The 12,475-nt window shown below is 35.8% G+C and overlaps 1 protein-coding gene across 7 annotated transcripts in view; it reads right to left on the reverse strand.

Moving 5' to 3' along the window:
- TMEM38B (transmembrane protein 38B) overlaps nucleotides 1-12,475 on the reverse strand; it is a 274,182-nt gene that overhangs the window by 224,643 nt on the left and 37,064 nt on the right. For all 7 annotated transcript variants that reach the window (XR_009519837.1, XR_009519838.1, XM_060014391.1 and 4 more), the window contains exons 3-5: nucleotides 11,354-11,538; nucleotides 10,454-10,541; nucleotides 4,658-4,775 (exon numbers count right to left, since the gene is read on the reverse strand). Coding sequence is in view for 5 of the 7 variants with exons in the window: in XM_060014391.1 (XP_059870374.1) it covers nucleotides 4,658-4,775; nucleotides 10,454-10,541; nucleotides 11,354-11,538 (391 nt within the window). In the remaining 2 variants the exon portion in view is untranslated. The remainder of the gene's footprint in view (nucleotides 1-4,657; nucleotides 4,776-10,453; nucleotides 10,542-11,353; nucleotides 11,539-12,475) is intronic.

Consider the following 12,475-nt stretch of genomic DNA (forward strand, 5'->3'; position numbering starts at 1 on the left):
GGAATGGTGCCACAAGTCCATAGCTAGGCTGCACATTTCAAGGGTGAGAATACCCGAGTTTTACCACAGAGCAGCTTCTAGTGGGTGAGATGACAACAGAGATTCTAGAGGTCGAGCAATACTGGTGGCACTTACTTTCTGTTACTCTTTTTATACTTGTATTATGGATACCTGTGCCCTTGTCTTACTTGTGGGAGATATTCTCTTTGAAAAGAGGAATCATATTTATTAGCATCCTTTGTATATGTCAAAACACTGGATTATTATCCAAAACAAACACACAATGCAAATTTCCTAACTATATAAATAATACAAGAAAAGCAAGGTAAAGAAAAATAATTAGTGCCGATTTTTTCTCTGTATATTCTGTCAATTCATTATTTTATACCTAAGAAATGAAAAACTATAGTAGCTACTCAAACAAATCACAAGCTATTTAAAAATCAGTATAAATCTAAAGGGAATCTGGGCAAAAGGATGAGCTAAAAATGAATATTCTGCTTAGAAGTTGGTGTATATTTAGTAAAATGTTGGGGAATATTATTCTAAATTATTAGAATATTATTAGAATATTATTCTAAAATGTTAGGGGAATAATATTCTAATTAGGAAGATTTGAGGAATACTATGAGAAAAGTTCAATACTGTATGTTATTCTACTTTAAAATATCTTTTTATTATCACTTTGTGATATGGTATTTAAATTTAGGTGCTATAATAAACAACTATATGTCTGGCAGTAATTGTAAGAAAAGCTATCATTTTTATGCTACAAATTAGGCCTTCAACAAAAACTGATCCTTGCAATTCAAAAAATTTAACAGATACCAGTACCAGTTAATCTAACTAAACCCACAACACACATTCATTTTCTTTAAAGTTAGAAACTCTCAAAATTTATATAGCTCCCAACACTACTTCATGATAAAAAAACTCAACAAACGAGGAGAAGGGAACTAACTTAATCTGATAAAGGGCACCTATAAAACACCCTCAGCTAATATCATACTTGTTAGTAAAAGACTGAATGCTTTCTCCCTAGGATCAAAAAGAAGATAAGGATGTTCATTCCCTCTATTTCTATTCAACATTGTGCTGGAAGTTCTAGACAGGGCAACTGGGCAAGAAAATGAGATAAGAAGACATGGAGATTGAAAAGGAAGAAGGAAAATTATTTCTATGCAAATGACATGATCTTGTAGAAAACCCTAAGGAATCCATTAAAAAAAAAAAACTATTAGAGCTAATAAATAAATTCAGCTAGGTTACAATATACAAGATCATATAAAAAATCAATTTTATTTCTACACATTTTCAAGGTACAATCTGAAAATAAAACATTTAAAAAACAATCTCATTTACTATAGCATCAAAAAGAACAAAATACTTAGGAATAAAGTTAACAACTGAAGTGTAAGGCTTATATACTGAAAACATCATTGAAAAAAATTAAAGAAGACCTAAATAAATTTTTAAAATCTATGTTGATGGATTATAAGACTTAACATTGTTAAGATGACAGTACTCCCCAAACTGATTTGCAGATTCAATGTAATCCCTATGAAGACATAAGCTGGCCTTCTTTGCAGAAATTGTCAAGTTAATTCTAAAATTCATATGGAAATTCAAGTGATCTAGAGTGGTCAAAACAATCCTGAGAAAGAAGAACAAACCTGGAAGACTCACAGTTCCCAATTTCAAAACTTACTGCAAAGCTGAAATAATTAAGATAGCATGGTACAAATATAAAAATAGGCATAGAGATGAAGGGGATAAAAGTGAGAGTCCAGAAATAAACTCTTACATTTACAGTCAACTGATTTTCTACAAGGGTGCCAAGACAATTCAATGAGGGAAAGAACAGTCTTTTCAATAAATGGTGCTTAAACAACTAGATATCCCATACACAAAAATTAACTCAAAACAGGTCACAGAACTAAATATAAGAGCTAAAACTATAAATCTCTTAGAAAAAAACACAGAGGTAAATCTTTCTGACCTTAGATTTGGCAATGGGTTCTTAGATATGACACCAGAAGCATACACAACAAAAGAGAAAATATGCAAATTGGACTTTATCAAAATTTAAAAATTTTGTGCTTCCAAGGACACTATGAAGAAAGTGAAAAGACAACTCACAGAATAGGAGAAAACATTTACAAACCAGAAATCTAATAAGGCTCCAGTATCCAGAATACATAAAGAAATCTTACAACTCAACATTAAAAAGACAAATGCCATGATTAAAAAAGGGCAAATGATCTGAATAGATATTTTTCCAAAGAAAATATACAAATGGCCAACAAGCACATAAAAAATGCTCAACATCATTAGTCATCAGGGAAATATAAATCAAAATCACAATGAATTGCTTCTTCACACCCACTAGGATGGCTATAAAAAAGATATGCATTGGTTAAGGATGTGGTGAAATTAGAACTCTCACATACATTGCTGGTGGGAACATAAAATGATGAAGCCACTTTAGAAAACAGTCCGTTAGTTCCTCAGAAGATTAAACGTTGAATTACTATATGATCTAATAATTCAATTCCTATATGATACACCCAAGAGGAATGTAATATATGTCCACACAAAAACGTGTACATGAATGTTCATAGCTCATTATTCATATTACCCAAAAGGTAAAACAGCCCAAAATCCACCAACTGATAGAGAAATAAAATGTGGTATACCCACACAATGGAATATTATTTGGCAATTAAAAGGAATAACGTACTGATACATACTACAACATGGATGAACATCAAAAACATCATGCAAGTGAAAGAAACCAGTCACAAGCCACATATTGCATGATTCCACTTACATGAAATGTCAGAATAGGCAAATTTATAGACAGAAAGTAGATCAGTGGTCGTCTACAGTTGAGGGGATTGAGGGAAAATGTGAAGTGACTGCTAACAGGTATGAGGTTTATTTTGGGGTGATGAAAATGTTCTAATATCAATTGTGGTAACAGCTGCACATCTCTGTGAATATACTAAAGACCACTGAATTGTATACTTTCAATGGATGGATTGTATGGTATGTAAACTATATCTCAGTAAAAATGTTACAAAAAAATGCAGCTCAAAATTTGATGACTGGGCTTCCCTGGTGGCGCAGTGGTTGAGAGTCTGTCTGCTGATGCAGGGGACATGGGTTCGTGTCCCGGTCTGGGAAGATCCCATACGCCGCAGAGCAGCTGGGCCCGTGAGCCATGGCCGCTGAGCCTGCGTGTCCGGAGCCAGTGCTCCGCAACGGGAGAGGCCACAACAGTGAGAGGCCCGCGTACCGCAAAAAAACAAAACAAAACAAAACAAAACAAAAAATCTGATGACTGTTAGAAGAACGCACATACGAAGAGATTTTGCCTCAGATATCTGAAGTACAACAACCACAGATCACCTCCACTGCAGAGACTACTGGAATAAAAATAAATGATCCCTACAGTGATTTGGTTCTTTCAAAGATATAAATTTATATAATACATACTGTTTTCCTTCTAAGCATCTCATAGGTAAGTTTTTAGTCAGAAACATCTAGGCTGAGATACAGATATCTATAAAATTTCTCTAGGCTTAAATAATAATATTTTAAAATCAATTGTCTACTCGTGAATAGTGAATATATAAAAATTTTAAGAAGAAGAATAATCAATCAGAATTAGTCTCATCATACAGCTGAAATAAAATTCATAAGATGTGTCAGAGGGCTTCCCTGGTGGTGCAGTGGTTAAGAATCCACCTGCCAGTGCAAGGGAGCCCTGGTCCAGGAAGATCCCACATGCCGCAGAGCAACTAAGCCTCTGCACCACAACTACTGAGCCTGTGCTCTACAGCCCGCGAGCCACACTACTGAAGCCCACGCTCCACAAGAGAAGCCACCCCAATGAGAAGCCCGTGCACCACAACGAAGTGCAGCCCCCGCTCACCGCAACTACAGAAAGCCCACGTGCTGCAACGAAGACCCAACACAGCCAAAAATAAATAAATATAAATAAATAAATAAATAAATAAGATGTGTCGGACACAGTCATAGAATGGTATATGTCATCTCGAACCATATCAACAATCGGTACAATGAAGACGAGGAAATCAGGATTCAGAGACATTAAGTAACTTGCCTATTCAGGGATTAGACAGCGAAGCTAGGATTTGAATTTAAGACTGCCTGTCTCTGAAACCTATGGTCTTATACCATCTTATACTATTTCCTAACTTCAAGAAGGGATAAAGCATCCAACCAGACAACAGTAATTAAAGAGACTGACCACAAATATGTCCTAATATAAACATATAAAAGTTTTAAAGTTTAAAGGAACCTCAGAGAACATCTACTCCGAGAACCTCATTTTACAAACGACACAACACTTTGCAGTCTCTGATCAGCCTTGGCTATTTCCACTCCTCTCTGGCCTCCAATGTAAATACTACAAGGTTATCTGCAGATCCTTCCTGATAGCCTCAGCATAAATCAAATGAGGAATCATAGAAGAGCTATGTTTCAGTAAGTCATGGATGTGCTGAATAACTCCCCAAAATTGATATTTTTAGACTACAATAAAAAATAAATTTTTCCATTACTTGCCTTATGCAGAATTTTGGTTACACAGAATTTGTAATACTGCTTTATTGCTACTTTGAACTCTTACCTTTGTGGCCACAAGAAACATAGTATAGAGGAACATAAGATTATGCCTTGATATTGCCAGATGATTGGTTTGCTGGAATGTGAAGATAACTGACCCCAGCAGGGTTACCTTGGCAGGGCTGAAAATAAAACACATTTTAACTCAATAAGTAATAAATATTATTTATCTTTATATTTCTCAAACAGTATTCTCAAAATATTAATTTAATGAGTTATTAATAGATGTAACACAAAAATGAGTTCTGTAAATATAAAGTTTTGGAAATGCTGAGTTACATAAAGTTAGATACCTTTCTTCACAGCATAAAGTATCAAAGTTTAGAATGTTCATACATACTGTGACTTTCTGATAAAGAGTACATTTCTATATGTAATATTTCTGAATTGACCACATTAACACTTTTTCACAAAGGATTTGAAAGTCCCATGTTCCACAGCATGATTTGGGAAAAGTACGTTAGCCCTGAAAAACTTTATAGTGCTAACCAAGTTCCTTGGGTGGGATGGGGGATGGAAAAGAAAGCCCTGATTTGCAGCATTTCCTCATTTCCACAGTGTACATACAGTCGCCCCGTGGTATTCGCAGGGAATTTGTTCCAGGAGCCCCCACATTTACCAAAATCCACTGATGCCCAGGTCCGTGATATAAGATGATGTAGTATTTGCATATAACCTATGCACATCCTCCCACATACTTTAAACCATCTCTAGATTATTTACAATACCTAATATAATGTAAATGCTATGTAAACAGTTGTAATTACAGTATAAGTACTATGTAAACAGTTATCAGTACATGGCAAATTCAAGGTTTGCTTTCTGGAACTTTCTGGAATTTTTTTTCTAATAGTTTTGATCCACAGTTGGTTAATCCACTGATGCAGAAACCATGGATACAGAAGCCCAACTGTACTCCCACAGCCCACTTCAGGCTGCTGTGTGGAATGGCTCTCATAAAACAGTATGAGCCAGCTCCAGCACATGACTTAGCTAACTCCAGCACAAAATATTAGCGTGAGCCAATACATTACCCAATACATTAAAATTTAAAGTCTATAATATGTTTATCTATTAACATATAACAAGCACTACTTTCATGTCATATATTTGCCACATAAAGTATATCTCAGTAACAGATCATTTTCTAGCTCTTTATGCTTAAAACTAGAAAAAGATAAATAATAAACTCTTAGAATGCCAACAGTATAATATATGACAAATTTAAAAGCCCCTATAAACCACTTTATGAAAAATAAGTAGTTTGTTTAATCAGTACAAGCTAAGGATTGAGTTCAAAACAGTTAGGTTTGGGTAACAGGGGTTTGGATCTTGCCTACCAATAACTGGGCAGCATTCCTGCTTTAGAACAGCGGTCCACAAACGTTTTGAGTGTGCATCTCTAGTGGTAAAAGTGTTTTAAGACACTCCTTAATATATGTCAATTAATTTATAAATTATGTACATGTACAACTGTATCATAAAATGTACACCAAACTGACTTTTAAAAGGATGAGATAAAAAATAAACAGTTAATTCCATTAAGACATTGTCTTAATGTCCTTTTGCTACTCTGTTTCTAATAGTTTGGTTTCTGAACCATAGTGCCTCATCATGGGCATCTTAGCATACACATATTCTACTCTGGATTGTGTTCTCTTAGAGCATAAATTCAGAAGCAATGAATCTGAGGAGCAAGGATTCTGTAAACAATAAATTGAAGCAGGGGATTGGAGCAGGGCTGGGATTTAGGAAAAGGTCAATGAGATTGATTACAAAGATCAGAATGCATTCAGAAAATTCTTATACTTATTAGTTTCCTGTGAACCTAGTAAATAAGCTATCTGCTTCCAAAATACAATGGTGGAATAAGCATAGGTAGCAGCTATAAGCACTCCCATGCCAAAAGAGAGAAAATGGAAGGAAGAAAGTGATCACAGTCCTATGCAATTTCAAAATCCAGCAGGGCAAATTCCATTAGGTTTCAAGACCCAGGAATAATCTTCTGTGGCCTGAGGCTCCATCCTCTGAGTTTACAGCTCTAATCTCTGCATTCATGGCTCTGGCTTTTGCACCTGTGACTCCAGTCTATGGGTCTGGCCTCAGGTTTCTAGGCCCGCAGGTCCGACCTTAAAGCCATTCTTCCTTTTCCCTGAATGGTAGCACATACGACAGCTAAAAATTTTATCAGCCTGTTTCTACCTGTAGAATTTTGGGAGTCTGACTTCTTTTATTTCATCTTGTCTCTGTCCCTTTCAGTCCAACCTGGCAGTGTTTCTGCTGATACAACACTTTCAAAAATCTTTTGGGTTTCCTATGCATGACACAGGGGATCCACGCCATCAGTCAAGATGGTCCTTCACGGATCTTTCCTGGATAATCTCATCTCTATTCCAGGCTTCTGCTATGATAGCTGAATGGATCCATGAATCACACGCCTAATCTCTTTTAACACTAGCAAATGTTGTCCAGCCACACCCTTAACTTGCTCTCCACAGCAAGCTTTTCCTAAGAATGACTCTCCTAATTTTATCATCTTTTGCAATCTGTATAGGCTGAGAATTTCCCAAATCATCAAGTCTTGGTTTCTTTGTTTAGCAGTTATTCCCTCAATTCAACTCTTTCCTCTCACACTTCACTGTAAGAAGCAAGAAGAAACCAGCTCAGACTGCCAACACTTTGCTTCTGAAACTCAACTAAATATCCAAGTTCAATGCTTACAGATTATGCTTTCCACACAACTGCAGCCATACAACTAAATCACCTTTCTTCCAGTTTCCAGTATCATGTTCCTCAATTCCTCTAAGACCTCGCCAGCACCTCTAACATTCATATTTTTACCAACATCCTGTTTATTACAATGTATGTATTCTCTAAGACCATACAGGCTTTTTCCACTATGCAAAAGTATTTGGTAATAAATATATGAAAACATATATATATGCATACACAAAATATCATAATGGATCCCAATGATTTCACTTGACAAATTGTTAATCATTCATTCATTCACATAATATTTACTGTCTACTATGTGATAGGTGTTTAGGATATAAGAGCAATCAAAAAAGACAAAATCCCTATACTTCACCTCTTGTATTCTTTGAAGCATGGAGGAAAGCCAAAGGGAGAGAAAAATAAACATAATGAATAAGTAAATTATAAAATATGATAAATGCTGTGGGAGAAATAGAGGGAAGTGTTGCAATTTTAAGCAGGGTAGTCCTCATTGAGAAGGTAAGCTCTGAGAAAATCCTTTGAGCAAAGCAGATAAGGGAGTTGGCCACCTGAGGAAGAAGATTCTAGGCAGAGAGAGAAGTTAGTTTTAAACCAGACAACACCTGGCTTGCTCAAGGACAGAGTGCAGTGAGCAAGGCAGAGAACAGTAAGAGCTGAAGTCAGAGCAAATTAGATGCGGGAGAGACACAGATCTTGGAGGGTCTCACAGGCCATCTGGGGAGTCACTGCAAGGTTCTGAACACAGGAGAATCACAATCTGATTTCAGTTTTACAGTCCCAAGAAATGTTTCATGGAAGACGTTTCAAAGCACATACTCAAAATGAGAAAAATTTCCCCTGAATAACACCAATGCTTTATTTATAACTTATTATCAATCAAAGCTCCTTCGTTCTATTTCTAAACTACATCATTTAAGCTTTAAGGGGTACATTCCAAGGTAAACATCCTGAAATCTACCGGTTCACTCAAACATATACTTCATCATTCATACTGCTTCTCAACCTTCATTTTTAATCCATTCTAACGAGCTTATTTTCACATGAAGACTTCCTCACCTTGCTTATTATGGCCACTAAATCCTAAGGCTTTCCTTATTGAATTGTGGGAATAGTAACTGTATTTCTCTATTTCATTTTCAGGTGCATCAGGGATATATTTGTGACTTATTTAAGATTGGGTCAGTGTCTTTAGAGAACACCTAATGATTAGATTCTCTTAAATAGGTGCAAAAGGTAGTCTGCATCGTACAAGCATAGAATGGGTTATTTCCTCTAATCTTTTTCTTATTTTTATATGTATTGCGTTGGCCAAAAGGTTTGTTCAGTTTCTTCCAAGATGGCTCTAGCAGCACTTAATTGTCTTTAACTTTATTCGAAACAATTTTGTTAGATTGTATGTGACAGCTGTCACATCAGTGTGCAGTTAAAAAAAGACTTATCAAAATTAGTGAATTTTTGTGTAGCCATTTTAACATTGAAGGTGGAAGGAAAAAAGCAACGTTTTTGGCATATTATGCTTTATTATTTCAAGAAAGGTAAAACACAGCTGAAACACAAAAAAATATTTGTGCAGTGTATGGAGAAGGTGCTGTGACTGACTGAACATGTCAAAAGTGGACCGTGAAGTTTCATGCTGGAGATTTCTCACTGGATGATGCTCCACGGTTGGGCAGGCCAGTTGAAGCTGATAGAGACCAAATCGAAATATTAACTGAGAACAATCAACATTATACCATGCCGGAGATAGCCGACATACTCAAAATATCCAAATCAAGTGTTGAAAATCATTTGCACCAGCTTGGTTATGTTAATTGCTTTGGTGTTTGGGTTCCACATGAGTTAAGTGAAAAAAATCTTTTTGACCGTATTTCCGCATGCAATTCTCTACTATACATAATGAAAATGTTCCATTTTTAAAACATATTGTGATGGGCGATGAAAAGTGGATACTGTACAATAATGTGGAACGGAAGAGATTGTGGGGCAAGTGAAATAAACCACCACCAACCACACCACAGGCCAGTCTTCATCCAAAGAGGCTGATGTTGTGTATGTGGTGGGATTGGAAGGGAGTCCTCTATTATGAGCTCCTTCCGGGAAACCAAAAGATTAATTCCAAGAAGTACTGCTCCCAATTAGACCAAATGAAAGCAGCACTAGATGAAAAGTGTCCAGAATTAATCAACAGAAAATGCATAATCTTCCATCAGGATAACGCAAGACCGCATGTTTCTTTGATGACCAGGCAAAAACTGTTACAGCTTGGCTGGGAAGTTCTGATTCATCTGCCATGTTCACCAGACATTGCACCTTCGAATTTCCATTTACTTCAGTCTTTATAAAATTCTTTTAATGGAAAAAAAAATCAATTCCCTGGAAGACTGTAAAAGGCACCTGGAACAGTTCTTTGCTCAAAAACATAAAAAGTTTTGGGAAGATGTAATTATGAAGTTGCCTGAAAAATGGCATAAGGTAGTGGAACAAAAGGGTGAATACATTGTTCAATAAACTTCTTGGTAAAAATGAAAAAAGTGTCTTTTTTTTTACTTAAAAACCGAAGGCACTTTTTGGCCAACCCAATAGTTAAATTCACCTCTCACTTTTAAAGCAACTAACAGGGCTTTACGATAATGTATTGACTGTTACCATAACCTTGACATTTTACTACCAGGAACTATGAATAATTTGAAATCTGGGTGAAAATTAATGAAAATGCCAAGAGCCTGCAACTGATTCCAGAGAATTCTCTTCCTATGTAGTTCTTGCTCCATAAATACACACTCTTCCCACAGTTCTACAATAATCCAAGAGTTTTTGTTTGGTTTTATTTTCTAAGAGGAGGAACCCACAGAAAAAGGAATCAATATTTAGTTTAAAAGCTACATTTAAGAGAGCAGACTTCTTGAAAAACTTAGGTTTCCTGGTTTTCTTCCCATTATCCCTTTTATTTATTTGTTTGTTTGTTTCATCCACATTTAGAGATCCCAAAATGTGTTTTTAAATAAACTGGTAAGATCTAACGATAAAAGGCTAAGTCTCAGTACAGTCTATACCAACTCACTAGGACATCTTCAGCCATTCATCAGCTTCTGGTTTCCAACAGCCTTTTACCAACTGCTCAAAATTCGTGATAATGCTACCACCTGCACCTAAAAAGAACAAGATAAAACAAGAATACTTAACCAATTTTCTTGAGAAAATATATGAAATAAAGCCATAATTCTATCTTTTGACTTAAAATTCCAAAATCAACTCCAAAATATGATTCTTGGGAGGGAGAAAAAAGTTGTCTTGTACGTTTATGATACAGAGACAATAACAATTCTTTCATGGCAACTGTCTATTGTACTACAAATAAGGTTAAAATTGGGGCCTCAGACAGAGATGTGGCTAGAGGTTTGTTTCTGACCTGAAAAAATAAACTTCTCTGCTTTATCACTTCCTTTCCTAATTTTAGTTTTAGGGGCAGTACACTATAACAACAGATTGAGAAATTTATTCAGTTCCAACATACAATAAAGGTAGGTAATGCAGAGTGAACATGAACCCATAATCAATCACATTTACTATTTCAGGTTATTCAGGATGAAAAAAGTGAGAAAAAAAAAACAGAGCAAAGTTTTTTAATTACACGTGCCACATAATTTCTTATGTAAACTTGTTTTATTTATGGTGGTGGCTACACATTAACTACAAATCCCTCTGGTTATGGCTTCTAATCAAACCAATAATAAATACTCTATTTTTAAGACAATCAGGCTCAAAAGAATGGCTGATGACTAGTACTAGTGAATAGTGCCAGTTTTGAATTAACTTTACCAGCCAACAGAAACAAGGCTTCCATCTTCCAAAAAAGACTGTTATTGAAGTATGTGGTCCCCATTAATTTAACTAGAGAATTGTTCAGTAGTTGTAGTACACCAATAACAGAATATTTATGAACACATATTGTTAATATTACCTCGGGCCCATCCAATAGCTATCATGACTATCCAGCCATTTTTGTAATAGCTATTAGCATGGGTGACTCCACCTACTATTTTCCAAGTTCTGGTCACTTCCTTCATTCCCACAGCCAAGAGTTGAACAGGTAGGAATGAATATCCCTGGGAAACAAGGTCACGGGGGCAAAAAAATACAATATACCTGAAATTAAAATTTAAATATTTTAATACATGAGTGGAATCAGAAGAACAAAAATTAAAATCCAGAATATCAGCAATAACAATTTGATAAAACACAACAAATGGAATTATCCATATAAACATGGAATTTGACTGCAAGAAGACCACAGATTGGGTAAAGTCAATTTTTTTTTTTTTTTTTTTTGGCTACTCCGTGCAGCATGTGGGATCTTAGTTCTCTGACCACGGATCAAACCCGTGCCCCCTGCAGTGGAAGCACAGAATCTTAACCACTAGACCACCAGGGAAGTCCCAAAGTCAATTTTTTAACATCACATGAAGCACATAAAATAATCTGCCAAAAAGTCATAATCAAAGGGGAATATAAATTTTGTACTTCTGAGTACTCTATAAATGCAAAAAGTATTCACTGAGTTCCTAATTTGTGACTACACTAGTCTAGAAGCTAAGTGCTGAATCCACCAACAAAATTAAGCAAGTGTATAATCACTTCCGGTTTTGGGCTTCTCTAGGTAGGGTGCCTTTGTCTTTGGAAAAGGAATTAGAAAAGGGACCTTAGTAGCTGAGCAAGGGACACCATTTCAATCCCACTTACATCTTCACCTGTGCCCCTCTGTGCATAAACTGCAACCTATACAGAGAAAGGTCATTGCTCTCAAGGAGACAGATTCACTCGTGTTAAGGAAAAACTTATTTTCATATGGCTAAAAGAATATGAAGCTTGTTCTTCAATTTAGTTGAGTAAGTTTAAGTTTTAACCAATTCAATTGTGATGTTAGTTTAAGAATAATTCACTCCTCCTCAGGTGAATTATTTTTTGAAGCCTCTTTTGTTCTAAACACCTGTTCAACAATTTAACAGTAGTGTTGATTGGAAAACACAGCACTTTTTCCCCCCATTCCTAAAATACTCTCTGGCAGACAATTTTGTGCTTAAAG

This window comes from Delphinus delphis, chromosome 6 (assembly GCF_949987515.2).
Source record: "Delphinus delphis chromosome 6, mDelDel1.2, whole genome shotgun sequence".
Taxonomy (NCBI): Eukaryota; Metazoa; Chordata; class Mammalia; order Artiodactyla; family Delphinidae; genus Delphinus; species Delphinus delphis.